General features: G+C 50.0%; 2 protein-coding genes across 2 annotated transcripts; both read right to left on the bottom strand.

Annotated features, from left to right (window-relative positions):
• Positions 1-898: 898 nt before the first annotated feature.
• LOC140128339 (zona pellucida sperm-binding protein 3-like) lies at positions 899-4,842 on the bottom strand. Its single transcript, XM_072149971.1, has 8 exons — positions 4,340-4,842; positions 3,771-3,889; positions 3,048-3,151; positions 2,798-2,975; positions 2,605-2,725; positions 1,710-1,801; positions 1,503-1,636; positions 899-1,159 (listed from the first exon to the last, which is right to left on the bottom strand). Exons 1-8 carry the CDS (start codon positions 4,796-4,798, stop codon positions 903-905), a joined length of 1,464 nt encoding a protein of 487 aa, XP_072006072.1. The 5' UTR covers positions 4,799-4,842; the 3' UTR covers positions 899-902.
• Positions 4,843-7,647: 2,805 nt separating this feature from the next.
• On the bottom strand, positions 7,648-11,457 carry LOC140128336 (zona pellucida sperm-binding protein 3-like). Its single transcript, XM_072149964.1, has 8 exons — positions 10,961-11,457; positions 10,398-10,516; positions 9,658-9,761; positions 9,408-9,585; positions 9,215-9,335; positions 8,460-8,551; positions 8,239-8,372; positions 7,648-7,908 (listed from the first exon to the last, which is right to left on the bottom strand). Exons 1-8 carry the CDS (start codon positions 11,417-11,419, stop codon positions 7,652-7,654), a joined length of 1,464 nt encoding a protein of 487 aa, XP_072006065.1. The 5' UTR covers positions 11,420-11,457; the 3' UTR covers positions 7,648-7,651.
• Positions 11,458-16,753: the final 5,296 nt, after the last annotated feature.

Raw genomic sequence — 16,753 nt, 5'->3', positions numbered from 1 at the left:
TGGATCAGATTACTATACCGTCCTTAGGATGCGAGGCAAACTTGTGACAACCCTTTAAGGCTCTGCTCACACCTTGTTCTGGCCTTTCAGTTTAAGGAGTGTCAAAAAAAAAACTAAAAACGGGAGGTCAGAAGATCTGAGAGTGTGTATGGAAACCAGATATCTTAACACAGGTGTGAACTTGACCCCAAAACCAAAATAGTTGCAACATGAATTGCTCAAGTATGGCTGCAATGCATCAATATGAACAAGGCCCAAAACCAGAATGTTCCCACACAGTGTCCATTAGGTATCTTGTGTCGTAGATAAGAACTTGTGTAATGACATTGTTGCAGGACATCTGGTTTATGATGAGAACCCAGAGTGACCCAATTCGCCCTCCAGTCAGTTGCCGATTATTGGAGTTCAGTTCCAACAGTCGCTACATGAGATCAGAGCGATGTTACTTTGATTAGATTCCTCCCAATGTGCTTGATTGACACAAGCCTAAAGGAAAACTCAGCATGTTGGGGTTCCTGGTGATCCAGGAGTGTAATGTACAAAGTCTTTATCTCCAAATAAGATGTATCAGAGATCTGAGGCCACATTCAACGTAGTTGTGGCTGGTTTGTCTCTTTAGACTGGATGTTTCCCAGTGGTAATGGGAGGCATAGTCTACATGTCATAGTTGAACATGTAGTGGACCTGGCTGAGGTTTTTTTTTTTTTTTTTTTTTTAAACCATAAGTGGACCAAGAGGCTACGAGAATGGGATGCATATTGGAGAGCGGTTTACCAACACAAACTCCAGTATTTATCTACTCAGGGGCCAACGGCTTCCCATGTCTGCCTTTGGAGGTGCATAGTTTTAACCCCAACACAAGAATAGAACATCTCAATGAGACCCATGAACAAGACAGTTTATCAAAAATTGTTTATTTCAACAGATTCGTTGTGGGAAAATCTCCCCAGAAGACATTTCCCAACAATAGTGAGGACAACAGCCACAACCACCGCAGAGACGGAGCCGATGGCCACCAGCACCCACAGCTGTAGAGGTTCCCGTCCTGCGCTCATCCTGGACGCTTGGGAGGTTCCTGCTCCGGAGATCTGGTTGGACTTGGCTCCAGTCACTAGGAGAGGACCCAGTGTGGCCCGGCCATGCTTCTCTACATGGGATACTGAGAAAAGAGTGAAAGTATTATCAAAGTCGTAGAGGTTTGAGGGTTTTCTTGACACCCAACAAGTTTCTCTGTGCCTGTAGTCAATAGAATAGAAAAATATTAAAGACCTTGTAATACAATTAGCTGCTTGGCATTGCGCCATAATTTGTGCTCATAACTAGAGACAGACCAGGAGTTTCTAGACAGTGGGTACAACCACTAAGCCGTAGTATTTCAAATACATCTATCCGGAATAAATGCTAATACATCTCAGATCTAGATATATGGAAGAGGGGAGGAACATGTGCACTTTGCTAGCCACATCTAGTCTATATGGAGATGTAGTCTCTTCAAAACTCACCAGTATCCCTCTTCCCCAATCCTCTTGGTCTACCATGTGATGAGCCCCAGGACATTCTCTGGCCTCCGGCAGTAGCGCAGTTCCCGGTGGCGCAGCATTGGCAGATCCCACTTGGACCTTCAATAGGAGACCAACTGGAAGAGGTGTAGCTATTAAGTAAACATCAGTGGTTGTAAAGTCATTAGACAACCTTTTATGTGGTCCTACCTGCTAGATGCCTTGCTGTAGGAGCAGGCCTTGTTCATTGGATCTGGGCTCTGGTTGAAGGCAGCAGCTCTCAGGGAACACGTGATGTAGATCTAGGAAGACATTACAGCTAAAGGATGTAGGACTATATGCAGATGAACCTGAGGGGCTCCCATAGGCAGTAATGGAGCCTGAAGGATGATTTGCATAGAGAATCATTCTGGTGGTAGATGCCCTTTGAGAACACATGTAGTCAAGAGCAACTGCCTTAGTCTAACGAACAGGATTTGGGGAACAGCACTTTCCACATTAGCCAGCTATAATTAGGTGGTGGTGACCAAAATTTTCCACCTTTAACATAGGTCATCACCAAGCCTTAGTGTTCAAGGATTCCTTCTCAAAATGCAATCCAGACAGAACAGCGAGTGGGCTCGGACCCATCACAACCATCTTGCATTATAAATGCATCTGATCAGTAGCAAGCATCCAGTTATCACACGCAACACACCAGGTGCTTGTTACTGATCATATCTGCATTTCAGCATACGGAGCCAGTTCTGTCCGGATTGAATTTTTGACCATTGCAGGCAGAAATTGGATGCAGCCTCAGGCCATGTTCACATGATGCGTTGTGTTTGACACATTCCAAAGGCTTGAACCCTGACCAAATGCTGAGGTTACATTGCATTTCAGCAAATGCAATGGAACTACATTGTAACCTCCGTATGTGATCAGGGCTGAAGTCTGGAATGCATAAAATAATTCAACAAAAAACACAAAGTATCACATGAAAACGGCCTTAGGAGATCTATAGTGGTAAATCACTAAGCAAGAACTCCTATCGCATCACTCTACACAACTATTTGCTAGTATCCAAGTTAGTCCACGTTGAAATCATGGAAAAAAAAATCCATACCAGAGAAACCGCACTGTCTGTAAATCTGAAGGCGTCAACCATGAAGCGGAGAATATTAGCTTCAGATCTTGGAGAAACAAAGACTGCAGAGGAATCTTCTTCCATCCCATCCATCAAGCACCTGTGGGAGAGGAGATTAGTTGTAGATATGGACTACATGAAGGCTACTACAGGATTGATGGTAGAATCTCACCCATTGTAGGAGATGATCTCATAGCGAGGAGTGGAGGTCACATCTTCATTAGTGGTGGCCACACAACTATCCACAAACAGCATCATGGGCTCATGGTTCTTAGTGTCCAGAGAGGCTTCAATGTAGAACATGTCACCGAGCTGGAAGACCAGAGAGTCCCTGGGGCCACTCCAGTCATCTAAGGAGATATTGGAGTATAAGTAGTCACCTAGAGACTGCACCATTACCCAGTACAAGAAGGTCTTCTTACCATTCATGAGACGCAAGGAGAAGGTCAGCCGCTCTTCTGAGGTCACTGTGGTGCTGTAGGGACTCCATGTTGGCTTGATGGCATTACTGCTCACATTACCATGTCTAGAGAAGACAAACCTCAATTAACTGGCCAAGTTGGATTTTGTTCTACCTTGAAATGGTTCCATTTACAAATCTTAAACATTTGTATCCATCTTTGTAATAGAACATGGCATCCATAGATTTCTGGGCCCGTATACAGAGGCATTGTACATGATGGTGACCCAAAAGCATTGCTTCTAGAAGAAACCATTGAAGGCACCATCATTCCCCATACACAAACTGTGGATAATGTACACATCTTTTACTTGAACAAAAGTTAGGCCCCCAACTTGCTGATCTGCGGGAGTGTTCGTGATCGGGGGTCTCGGCACTAAAACAAAGGGTAGTCAGACCCCTTGTCGCTCCGTCAGACTAATGGGGCAGGCGGCCGTGCTGCTCCATTGATCTCCTTGGCGCTGATTGAGATTGCCAAGCGCGGCCGTCTGCTCAATTAGTCTGACGGAGCAATGAGGGGTCCAATGGACCACTCGTTATCATGATCTGTGGTGATCTCATCTGTGGAGACCCCTGTGATTAGCAAGTTAAGTCCTATCCCATGTATAGGGCTTAACTTCGTTCATGGGGAAAACCTCTTGAAGGATAACTACATCTATTTATAGTTTAGCAGATCTAGACTAACCGTGGGTAATAGCAGTGGATGGGGACCGTGGCAGGGTTGGATCGGATGATGGGCACATTGCTGGAGGGAGTTGGGGCGTAGTGCAGGTTGATCTTGTATATAAGCCAGTCTGGATCCATCTAAATGAGGAATACAAGACGGTTACACTCATTAGCCTAGAATACAGTGTTGGACTGGCCCATCAGAGTACCAGAGGATCCTCCGGTGGGCCCTGGATCAAGGCAATACTGAACACCAGGGGCAAAATCAGAAATCACCACAATTTGGAGGCTGCTAGATTACATTTCCTGGGGAATAATGGAGTGGGCCCCCAAATTGATTTTCTCTGATGGATCTGAGGTAACCCAGTCCGACACTGCTAGAATACTACAGTATTTATCACTTAGAAAGTGTTAGGAGGATACAAGATACATTGACAGGTTCCACTTATCAAGCAACATGTCTGTTCTGAACAGAGGGTACAGGTAACTTACCTCACAGAAGCATGCAATAGGGCCTAAAGGTCCACCTGAATAATGGCTGACGCCCATTATGGAAAGAAAGGGTTTGAGTATAGTCAGGACTCTTACCTCTACATCGCTCCCACATTCCTGAAGGCCATTTTGAAACACCACATCATTGGGTTGTACGGCAGTAGGTTGGCAGGATCCCAGGGTCAGGTCTGAGGGCTTCACCAGCTTTCCATTACCATAGAAGTCCCTGACTACAGTCACCACCATCCTGTCCTCCGCACACTGCAGACTGATGGGGGAGGATGAAGGTGGAAGCTGCCGGGACTGATGGGCTCCTCCAATATACCTGGAGCCCCAACCAGACACAGGTGCAGCACCCCTTGAAGGCCCAAAACCAGACACTGGCTGAGCCCAAGGGTTTCCTCTAGAGGAGCCCAGTCTAGATGCAGGTTGTCCCCATCCAGGCTGATGACTCCTCCACCAAGCATCTGACTGACGCCGCTGTCTAGCCAAGACACTGCCAAAGCCCGATCCATAGAGAAGAACCAGTACCAACCACCTGACCCAGAGCTCCATCCTGCCTGCAGGACACAAGTCATACAAGGAGGTGGTGGAGGAGCTGAGCTTTATACCCAACCCATCACATGGACATCTCTCCACCTCATTACACCTCATTATACCTCATTATACTTCAGCTGGACACATCATCAGTGCAGAGCTGTGGTTGTGGTTGTGAGACATTGGCTGCGGTCACACGTACCGCTAGACGTCTGTTCATAACACGACGCTAGTGCACAGGGGGAGGTCCTCGGCCCGAAGCACATGCGTTTCCAGAGAAACGCATGCGATCGGCTTAACAATCACATGCGTTTCCCTGGAAACGCATGTGCGTTCGGGCCGAGGACCTCCCCCTGTGCACTAGCGTCGCGTTAAGACGCTTAGCGGTACGTGTGACCGCGCCCATACATTGGTGGTGGAGGTCTTGTTTAGTTTTTCTGATGCCGTTTTCAAAGGAATCATCAAGGAATTCAAGGATAGAAGTTCCGTTGTTGCCAAAAAGGCTCCGGGGTGCCCAAGAAGGACCAGTAAGGCCGGCGCCACATGTGGCGCTTTTGTCTGCGCTTGCAAACTCAAACGCAGACAAAGTCACGCCCATGCGATCGGGCCGAGGCCCGCCCCGGTGGGCGCGACTTTGTCTACGTTTGCAAGCGCAGACAAAAGCGCCACGTGTGGCACCAGCTTAAGCACCAGGACCGGCTCTTACAAGTGTCTCAGCTTTGGGATGGGGCTCCCAGCATTGCAGAGCTCAGGAATGGCAGCAGCAGGTGTGAGGCATCTGCACGCACTGTGACACTGCGGAGACTCCTGGAGCAAGGCCTGGTGTCCAGGAGGGCAGCACAGAAGCCGCTTCTCTCCAGAACCCATCAGGGACAGACGGATATTCTGCAGGAGGTGCAGGGAGTGGACGCTGAGGACTGGGGGAAAGGCATTGTCTCTGATGAATCCCCTTTCCGATTGTTTGGAACATCTGGAAAACATCTTGTTGGTGAGCGATGCCACCAGTCTTGTCTCATGCCAACTGTTAACCTTTCCGTTTATGAAACGCACCGTAAATGCAATGTTAACGCATGCATTAACAATGCGTTAATGTGTTAACAAATGGAAACAGGAATGTAATTAGGCAAATCACTTTTCCTCAGCTGTTGTAATGCAATTTAAACGCAATTAAAGCGCACACAAAACGCAACATGTGAACACGCCTTAAAGCCTCCTGCAGCCATTCATGTGGGGGGGCGGCTTCTCAGCCAAGGGAATCGGCCTAAAAACACCTCCATGAATAAAGAATGGGAGCAGAATGACCTCCAGGAGCCACTTCTCCCAACCCTCCAGGAGCAGATGGTGATGAGCAATGCCTCCTCCAGCATGATGGAGCACCGGCCATAAAGGGGAGAACTAAATGGCTCCGGGGACAGAACACAGAGACTCTGGGTCCATGGCCTGGAAACTCCCAAGATCTTATCCCATTGAGAACTTGTGGTCAATCATCAAGAGACGGGGGACAAACAAAACCCAACACATTGTGACAGAATGCAGCAGTGATAGTGCAGGAATGGACGGCGATCAGTCAGGATCTGGTGCAGGAGGTGAGTGAGCTGCCAGGGAGAATTGCAGAGGTCCTGGAGAAGGAGAGGTCCTGTAGATACTGACTCGCTGCAGTAACTCCTCCCACCTGACAAAGTCTTCTGCTCCCCATAATATGATTGCACTTGTATCTCTGTATGTGATAAACACATCTGGCAAACCAGAGGGACACATGTGAGAAGAGAAGATTTGTGTCTCTCACAATTTAGGGCCATGACTACTTTCTCAGAAGGCTTTAGCCCAAGCTATTCAAGTAGCAGCTCGTCATCCTTCTCCAGTACAGGTCTATTGGAGCTTCCAAAGTTGAACTGTATATGGAGCTGTAAGATGCAGACTTAACTGGTCAATTAAAGAGGACCTCTGGTCATAGCACCACGGATCAGCTTGCCTCACATCCAAGGATGGGTATAGGAAACTTGTGACAACCCTTTAAGGCTCTGCTCACACCTTGTTCTGGCCTTGCAGTTTAAGGAGTGTCAAAGAAACTAAAAATGGAAGGTCAGAAGATCCGTTACACATCTGATAGTGAGGGGGGAAATCTTCACACAGGTGAGAACTTGACCCAAAACCAATAGTTGCAACATGAATTGCTCAAGTATGGGTACACTGCATCAATATGAACAAGGCCCAAAACCAGAATGTGCCCACATAGTGTCCATTAGGCATCTCGTGTTGTAGATAAGAACTTGTGTAATTACATTGTTGCAGGACATCTGGTTTTATGATGAGAACCCAGAGTTACCCAATTCGCCCTCCAGTCAGTTGCTCATTTTTGGAGTTCAGTTCCAACAGTCGCTACATGAGATCAGAGCGATGTTACTTTTGTTTAGATTCCTCCCAATGTGCTTGATTGACACAAGCCTAAAGGAAAACTCAGCATGTTGGGGTTCCTGGTGATCCAGGAGTGTAATGTACGAAGTCTTGATCTGCAAATAAGATGAATCTTAGAATGGAGATGCAGATGTATCAGAGATCTGAGGCCACATTCAACGTAGTTGTGGCTGGCTTGTCTCTTTAGACTGGAGGTTTCCCAATGGTAATGGGAGGCATAGTCTACGTGTCATAGTTGAACATGTAGTGGACCTGGCTGAGATTTTTTTTAAACCATAAGTGGACCAAGAGGCTACGAGAATGGGATGCATATTGGAGAGCGGTTTACCAACACAAACCCCAGTATTTATCTACTCAGGGAACAACGGCTTCCCATGTCTGCCTTTGGAGGTGCATAGTTTTAACCCTGACACAAGGATAGACCATCTCAAGGAGACCCATGAACAAGACAGTTTATCAAAAATTGTTTATTTCTACAGATTCTTTGTGGGAAAATCTCCCCAGAAGACATTTCCCAACAATAGTGAGGACAACAGCCACAACCACCGCAGAGACGGAGCCGATGGCCACCAGCACCCACAGCTGTAGAGGTTCCCGTCCTGCGCTCATCCTGGAAGCTTGGGAGGTTCCTGCTCCGGAGATCGGGTTGGACTTGGCTCCGGTCATCAGAAGAGGACCCAGTGTGGCCCGGCCATGCTTCTCTACATGGGATCCTGCAGGAAGAGAAAAGAGTGAAAGTATTATCAAAGTCAGAGGTTTGAGGGATCTCTGTGCCTGTAGTCGATAGAATAGAAAATTATTAAGGACCTTGTCATACAACTAGCTGCTTGGCATTGTGACATAATTTGTGCTCATAACTAGAGTGACAGACCAGGAGTTTCTAGACAGTGGGTACAACCACTAAGCGGTGCTATTTCAAATACATCTGTCCAAAATCCATGCTAACACATCTCCGATCTAGATATATTGACGAGGGGAGGAACATGTGCACTTTGCTAGCCACATCTAGTCTATATGGAGATGTAGTCTCTTACAACTCTCACCAGTATCTCTCTTCCCCAATCCTCTTGGTCTACCATGTGATGAGCCCCAGGACATTCTCTGGCCTCCGGCAGTAGCGCAGTTCCCGGTGGCGCAGCATTGGCAGATCCCACTTGGACCTTCAATAGGAAACCAACTAGAAGAGATGTAGCCATTAAGTAATCCTCCAAGGCACCAACAATGGTTGTAAAGTCTTTTCAGACAGCCTTGTACATGGCCTTACCTGCTAGATGCCTTGTTGTAGGAGCAGGCCTTGTTCATTGGATCTGGGGTCTGGTTGATGGCAGCAGCTCTCAGGGAACATGTGATGTAGATCTGGGAAGACATTACAGCTAAAGCAAACATTTCTGTGCACTTAAAGGGCATCTACCACCAGGATGGACTGAATGCAAATGAACCTGAGGGGCCCCCTTGGCAGTAATGGAGACTGAAGCCCCTCAGGCTGATTTGCATAGAGTATCATCCTGGTGGTAGATGCCTTTTAAGACTGTTGCTCTTGACTAGATGTGTTCTCTGTAATGAACAGGATTCAGGGAACAGCCCTTTCCAGATGAGCCAGCTATAGATAGGTGGCGGTGACCGAAATGTTACACCTTTTACACATGTAACCAAGTCTTAGACATGTTCAAGCATTTCTTCTCAAAACGCAATCCAGATAAAACAGCGAGTGGGCTCAGACCCATCACAGCCATCTTGCAGTAGAAATGCATGTGATCAGTAACAAGCATCCAGTTATTACATGCAATACATTTTAGAAAATGCAATGGAAATACAGTGTAACCTCCGTATGATCAATGAAGCCTTTGGAATGCGTAAAATAATGCAACAAAAACACAAAGCATCACATGTAAGTGGCCTTAGGAGAAGATCTATACAGTGGTAAGTCACCAAGCCAGAACTCCTATCACATCACTCTACACAACCATGTGCTAGGATACAAGTTAGTCCACATTGAAATTATGGTAACCAAGTCCATACCAGAGAGACCGCATTGTCTGTAAATCTGAAGGCATCAACCATGAAGTGGAGAACATTGGGTTGAGATCTTGGAGAAACAAAGACTGAAGAGGAATCTTCTTCCATCCCATCCATCAGGCACCTGTGGGAGAGGAGATTAGTTGTAGGTATGGACTACATGAAGGCTACTACAGGATTGATGGTAGAATCTCACCCATTGTTGGAGATGATCTCATAGCGAGGAGTGGAGGTCACATCTTCATTAGTGGTGGCCACACAACTATCCACAAACAGCATCATGGGCTCATGGTTCTTAGTGTCCAGAGAGGCTTCAATGTAGAACAGGTCACCGAGCTGGAAGACCAGAGAGTCCCTGGGGCCACTCCAGTCATCTAAGGAGATATTGGAGTATTAGTAGTCACCTATAGACTGCCTCATCACCCAGTACAAGAAGGTCTTCTTACCATTCATGAGACGCAAGGAGAAGGTCAGCCGCTCTTCTGAGGTCACTGTGGTGCTGTAGGGACTCCATGTTGGCTTGATGGCATTACTGCTCACGTTACCATGACTAGAGAAGACAGACCTCAATTACTGACCAAGTTGGATTTTGTTCTACCTTGACTGGTTCTATTTAAGATATGTAAACATTTGTATCCATCTTTGTAACAGAACATGGCATCCATAGACTTCTGGGCCCATGTAGAGTATGCAGAGGCATTGTACATGATGGTGACCTAAAAGAATTGCTTCTAGAAGAAACCATTGAGGGCACCATCATTCCCCATACACCCAAATTGTGGCTAAATACACATTTTACTTAAGGGGTTTTCCCCATGAACAAATGTAAGGCCCCCCAACTTGCTGATCTGTGGGAGTCTCAGTGCTGAGACACATGATAGGTAGTCGGACCCCTTGTCGCTCCGTCAGACTAATGGGGCAGGTGGCCGTGCACGACTGTGCTGCTCCATTGATCTCCTTGGAGCTGATGGAGATTGCCAAGCGCGGTCATCTGCTCCATTAGTCTGACGGAACGATGACGGGTCCGTTGGACCATTTGTTATCATGATCTGTGGTGACGTCAGCACGGAGACCCCTCTGATCAGCAAGTTAAGCCCCATCCATGGGATATGACTCAACTTTTGTTCATGGGGAAAACCCCTATAAGGATAACTACATCTATTTATAGTTTCAGATTTAGACTAACCGTGGGTAATAGCAGTGGATGGGGACCGTGGCAGGGTTGGATCTGATGATGGGCACATTGCTGGAGGGAGTTGGGGCGTAATGCAGGTTGATCTTGTAGATAAGCCAGTCTGGATCCATCTAAATGAGGAACATAAGACGGTTAGACTCAAGCTTAGAATACAGTGTTGGACTGGCCCATCAGAGTTCCAAAGGATCCTCCGGTGGGCCCTGACTCAATGCAATACTGAACACCAGGGGCGAACCAGAAAACACCACAATTTGGAGGCTGCTAGATTACATTTCCTGCGGAATAATGAAGAGTGGTCCCCCAAATTGATTTTCTCTGATGGGTCTGAATACTACAGTATTTATGACTTAGGAAGTGTTGGGAAGGTACAAGGCATCACATAGACTTACAAGATACATGGACTGGATCCACTTATCAAGCAACATGTCTGTTCTGACCAGAGGGTACAGGTAACTAACCTCACAGAAGCATGAAATAGGGCCTAAAGGTCCACCTGACTAATGGCTGATGCCCATTATGGATAGAAAGGGTTTGAGTATAGTCAGGACTCTTACCTCTACATCGCTCCCACACTCCTGAAGGCCATTTTGAAACACCACATCATTGGGTTGTACGGCAGTAGGTTGGCAGGACCCCAGGCTCAGGTCTGAGGGCTTCACCAGCTTTCCATTACCATAGAAGTCCCTGACTACAGTCACCACCATCCTGTCCTCCGCACACTGCACACTGATGGGGGAGGATGAGGGTGGAAGCTGCCGGGACTGATGGGCTCCTCCAATATACCTGGAGCCCCAACCAGACACAGGTGCAGCACCCCTTGAAGGCCCAAAACCAGACACTGGCTGGGCCCAAGGGTTTCCTCTAGAGGAGCCCAGTCTAGATGCAGGTTGTCCCCATCCAGGCTGATGACTCCTCCACCAAGCATCTGACTGACGCCGCTGTCTAGCCAAGACACTGCCAAAGCCCGATCCATAGAGAAGAACCAGTACCAACCACCTGACCCAGAGCTCCATCCTGCCTGCAGGACACAAGTCATACAAGGAGGTGGTGGAGGAGCCGAGCTTTATACCCCACCCATCACATGGACATCTCTCCACCTGACACCTCATTATACCTCATTATACCTCATTATACCTCAGCTGGACCTCCCTAACACATCGTCAGTGCAGAGCCCAGGTTGTGGTTGTCAGACATACTTTGGAGGTGGAGGTCTTGAGGCCGTATTCACATGTTTAGTTTTTCCGATGCAGTTTTCAAAGCTAAAAGCAGGTGTGGATGATAATGGGAGAGAAGAAACTATTCCGCCCCTTCTTCTTCACTCCGCTCCTATTGTGGAAACTGCACCTGAAAAACTGAATGTGTGAACGCGCCCTTAGTGAGCGTTCACACAACGCGTTGCGTCGTGCGTTGCGTTGTGCTTTGCGTTTTTGACACATACACTTTCTGTCGGTTTTTCCCAATTATCATAATCGGGGAAAAACAGACAAAAACTAAAAAAAGGATACGTTTTCAAAAAATGCATGCGTTTTTTAATGGACTGCTTAAAAACAGCTTAGGGCGCGTTCACACGTTGCGTTTTGACCTGCGTTTTCATTGCGTTTGAAACGCATATACAACAGCTGATGAGAGGTGATTTGCCTAATTACATTATCGGTTACATTTGTAAACGCAATGTTAACGCATGCGTTAACAAATGCAGGTGTTACCGCGTTGTTAACGCATGCGTTAACATCGCGTTTACGATGCGTTTTGAAAATGGAAATGTTAACAGTGATGTCATTAGGCAAATCACCCCTCCTCAGCTGTTGTATATGCGTTTCAAACGCAATGAAAACGCAGGTCAAAACGCAACGTGTGAACGCGCCCTCAGGGTGATGGCACACGTGTCGCTTTGTCTGTGTTTGCAAACGCAAACGCAGATAAAGCCGCACCCACCGGGGTGAGCCGCGGCCCGATCGCATCAGCGTTTCTATAGAGACGTTAATTTAACGCAAAACACCGGCGGCTCGTTCCCGATCGCAGGCGTTTCCATAGAAAAGCTGATGCGATTGGCCCACCCAGGTAGGTGCGGCTTGGTCTGCGTTTGCGTTTGCAAATGCAGCCAAGACGGCATGTGTGCCACCACCTTTAAAAATGGGTTAAAAACACCACGTGTGCCACTGGCTTAAGGGCGTGTTCACATGTTGCGTTTTGGTTGCGTTTTCATTGGAAACGCATGTGCGTTCAGGCCGAGGACCACCCGCTGTGCGCTAGCGTCGCGTTATGAGCGGACGCCTAGTGGATCGTGTGACAGCTGGCCTATGGGAGCGGTACGGTGCTGCACACATGCGGCACCGTACCCAGTGAAAAGATAGGACATGTCCTATTTCTCATCGGCATATGGCACGGTGCGCCATGTTCGGTGCTATGGTATGGCGGGCAACAGCGGTGTAAATGTAGTCTAAGGCTGGCGGCACACGTGGCGTTTTGAACCTGATTTTAGGCCGTTTTTAAGTAGTCCGTTTTTGACTGGTTTTACCAATTATCTTAATTAAAACTGGTCAAAAACGGACACATGCGGTTTTTAATGGACTGCTTAAAAACAGGCTCAAAACGCCACGTGTGCCTCCGACCTGAGGATGTTGGCACACGTGGAGTTCTGAACCCGTTTTTAGGCCCGTTTTTAAACAGTCCGTTAAAAAAACGCATCTTATTTTAGATAACTGGGAAAAACGGTCAAAAATGGATGCGTTTTTTAACGGGCTGCTTAAAGACGTTGCGTTTCTGTTGCGATGCGTTTTTAAAAATGCAATGCTTGACGTGCAGAAGTTGCAGACAGCTGTGACGCTAGCGCACGGGGTAGGCCTCGGCCCGATCTCCTTAGGCCGGCGCCACACAGGGCGCTTTGTCTGCGCTTGCAAACGCAGACAAAGTCGCGCCCACCGGGGCGGGCCTCGGCCCGATCGCATCGGCGTTTCTATGGAAACGCCTGCGATCGGGAACGAGCCGCCGGTGTTTCGCGTTAAATTAACGCAAAACACCGGCGGCTCGTTCCCGATCGCAGGCGTTTCCATAGAAACGCCGATGCGCTCGAGCCGAGGCCCGCCCCGGTGGGCGCGACTTTGTCTGCGTTTGCGTTTGCAAGCGCAGACAAAGCGCCCTGTGTGGCGCCGGCCACAGTGTCTCGATCGCCAAGTGTCTCATCTGCGTTTTTGAGGTAGTGTTTTCGAAAACGCATGTGTTTGTGGTCTGTGCCGCGGCAGCTGCTTTGGCTTCCACTGCTGCTGCAGCTATTCACAAAGACTCAGGGCGCATTCACATGTTCCGCTAGCGCTGCGTTTAAACGCATGCGATTAATAACCCGATCGCATGCGTTTCTCTGGAAACGCATATGCAATCGCCCCAAACTCCGCCCCCTGCGCGCTAGCGTCGCGTTATGAATGCGGCGCTAGTGGAATGTGTGAACGCGCCCTCAGGGCGCGTTCACACGTTGCGTTTTGGTCGCGTTTTCATTGCGTTTGAAACGCATATACAACAGCTGATAAGAGGTGATTTGCCTAATTACATTACCGTTGTGGCCGCGGTCACACGTACCGCTAGGCGTCCGTTCATAGCGCGACACTAGCGCACAGGGGGAGGTCCTCGGCCCAAACGCATGCGATTGTTAAGCCGATCGCATGCGTTTCTCTGGAAACGCATGTGCGTTCGGGCCGAGGACCTCCCCCTGTGCGCTAGCGTCGCGTTATGAACGGACGTCTAGCGGTACGTGTGACCCCGGCCTTACGCTTATAAACTCAATTTTAACGCATGCGTTAACAAAACGTGTTTACAATGCGTTTTGTAAACTGAAATGTTAACAGTGATGTAATTAGGCAAATCACCCCTCAGCTGTTGTATATGCGTTTCAAACGCAATGAAAACGCAGGTCAAAACGCAACGTGTGAACGCGCCCTCAGTGTAGTGCAGCGTTAGCCCTCTGGGCGCTCATGTTGACTATGACATACGGGAAAAGGCGGCTGATGTATGGCTTCAACTGATGGTGTCCCAACGACCCCCCTGTCAATCGGGAGCAGTCAGTGAGGCCGGCAGTGCCAGCCACGGTCCGCCAGCCATTAGGCCACTGAGGGCCACTGTAGGTTCTATGGGCTGTGCAAATACAAGCAGGAGTGCACCTCCTGCGGTGGGAATCACTCGGCTGTTATGTGCTGCGGCCCATCCGCCAGGCAAGGGGGGGGGGGCTTAAGATCCTTACAGTCCTTCAAACCTGTGGCTGTCCCCTTTGGGCGTTGTCCCAGAGTAGGAGCCGGGGAAGTTCCACCTCATTCACCACTTATCCTTCCCAAGGGGTTGTCTGTGAATGACGGCGTCCGTGTCGTACGTCTCCTTTGGTCGGGCAGTCTTCCTGCTGCGCGCTTCGATGGCGAAGTCGGATATTGAGTCCGCTTTTCAGCTGTTGCCGGTCCACCCGGATTGCTATCATTTGTTAGGCTGCAGTGTGGATGGTGTGTATTATTATGATACCTGCCTTCCAGTGGGTTGTTGCAGATGTGTGCACTGACCTGCACTATACAGGGGGGGGGGGGATACACTGCCCTGCACTATACAGGGGGGGGGATACACTGCTCTGCCGCTGCACTATACAGGGGGGGATACACTGCTCTGCCGCTGCACTATACAGGGGGGGATACACTGCTCTGCCGCTGCACTATACAGGGGGGGGGGATACACTGCTCTGCCGCTGCACTATACAGGGGGGGGGGGATACACTGCTCTGCCGCTGCACTATACGGGGGGGGGGGGGATACACTGCTCTGCCGCTGCACTATACAGGGGGGGATACACTGCTCTGCCGCTGCACTATACAGGGGGGGGATACACTGCTCTGCCGCTGCACTATACAGGGGGGGGATACACTGCTCTGCCGCTGCACTATACAGGGGGGGGGATACACTGCTCTGCCGCTGCACTATACAGGGGGGGGGATACACTGCTCTGCCGCTGCACTATACAGGGGGGGGGGATACACTGCTCTGCCGCTGCACTATACAGGGGGGGGGGGGGGATACACTGCTCTGCCGCTGCACTATACAGGGAGGGATACACTGCTCTGCCGCTGCACTATACAGGGAGGGATACACTGCTCTGCCGCTGCACTATACAGGGGGGGATACACTGCTCTGCCGCTGCACTATACAGGGGGGGGGGATACACTGCTCTGCCGCTGCACTATACAGGGGGGGGGGATACACTGCTCTGCCGCTGCACTATACAGGGGGGGGGGGGGATACACTGCTCTGCCGCTGCACTATACAGGGGGGGGGGGGGGATACACTGCTCTGCCGCTGCACTATACAGGGGGGGGGGGGGGGATACACTGCTCTGCCGCTGCACTATACAGGGAGGGATACACTGCTCTGCCGCTGCACTATACAGGGGGGGGGGGATACACTGCCCTGCCGCTGCACTATACAGGGGGGGGGGGATACACTGCCCTGCCGCTGCACTATACAGGGGGGGATACACTGCTCTGCCGCTGCACTATACAGGGGGGGGGGGGATACACTGCCCTGCCGCTGCACTATACAGGGGGGGATACACTGCTCTGCCGCTGCACTATACAGGGGGGGGGGAATACACTGCTCTGCCGCTGCACTATACAGGGGGGGGGGGATACACTGCTCTGCCGCTGCACTATACAGGGGGGGGGGGGATACACCGCTCTGCCGCTGCACTATACAGGGGGGGGGGGGGATACACTGCCCTGCCGCTGCACTATACAGGGGGGGGGGGGGGGGATACACCGCTCTGCCGCTGCACTATACAGGGGGGGGGGATACACCGCTCTGCCGCTGCACTATACAGGGGGGGGAGGATACACTGCTCTGCCGCTGCACTATACAGGGGGGGGGGATACACTGCTCTGCCGCTGCACTATACAGGGGGGGGGGGGGATACACTGCTCTGCCGCTGCACTATACAGGGGGGGGGGGGATACACTGCTCTGCCGCTGCACTATACAGGGGGGGGGGGGGGATACACTGCTCTGCCGCTGCACTATACAGGGGGGGGGGGGGATACACCGCCCTGCCGCTGCACTATACAGGGGGGGATACACCGCCCTGCCGCTGCACTATACAGGGGGGGATACACCGCCCTGCCGCTGCACTATACAGGGGGGGATACACCGCCCTGCCGCTGCACTATACAGGGGGGGATACACCGCTCTGCCGCTGCACTATACAGGGGGGGATACACCGCTCTGCCGCTGCACTATACAGGGGATACACCGCTCTGCCGCTGTACTATACAGGGGATACACCGCTCTGCCGCTGTACTATACAGGGGATACACCGCTCTGCCGCTGTACT

This window comes from Engystomops pustulosus, chromosome 4 (genome assembly GCF_040894005.1).
Source record: "Engystomops pustulosus chromosome 4, aEngPut4.maternal, whole genome shotgun sequence".
In the NCBI taxonomy this organism is placed as follows: domain Eukaryota; kingdom Metazoa; phylum Chordata; class Amphibia; order Anura; family Leptodactylidae; genus Engystomops; species Engystomops pustulosus.
This window is presented reverse-complemented; position numbering and strand designations above follow the sequence as displayed.

Excerpts from the sequence above, each read along its gene's own strand:
- LOC140128339 (XM_072149971.1), bottom strand. The coding sequence starts at position 4,798 with ATGGAGCTCTGGGTCAGGTGGTTGGTACTGGTTCTTCTCTATGGATCG. Across the intron at positions 2,976-3,047 it reads CTCCTTGCGTCTCATGAATG|ATGACTGGAGTGGCCCCAGG; the intron begins GTAAGAAGACCT and ends ATATCTCCTTAG. Across the intron at positions 1,802-2,604 it reads CAGACAGTGCGGTTTCTCTG|ATCTACATCACGTGTTCCCT; the intron begins GTATGGATTTTT and ends ATGTCTTCCTAG.
- LOC140128336 (XM_072149964.1), bottom strand. The coding sequence starts at position 11,419 with ATGGAGCTCTGGGTCAGGTGGTTGGTACTGGTTCTTCTCTATGGATCG. Across the intron at positions 9,586-9,657 it reads CTCCTTGCGTCTCATGAATG|ATGACTGGAGTGGCCCCAGG; the intron begins GTAAGAAGACCT and ends ATATCTCCTTAG. Across the intron at positions 8,373-8,459 it reads TACAACAAGGCATCTAGCAG|TTGGTTTCCTATTGAAGGTC; the intron begins GTAAGGCCATGT and ends CATCTCTTCTAG.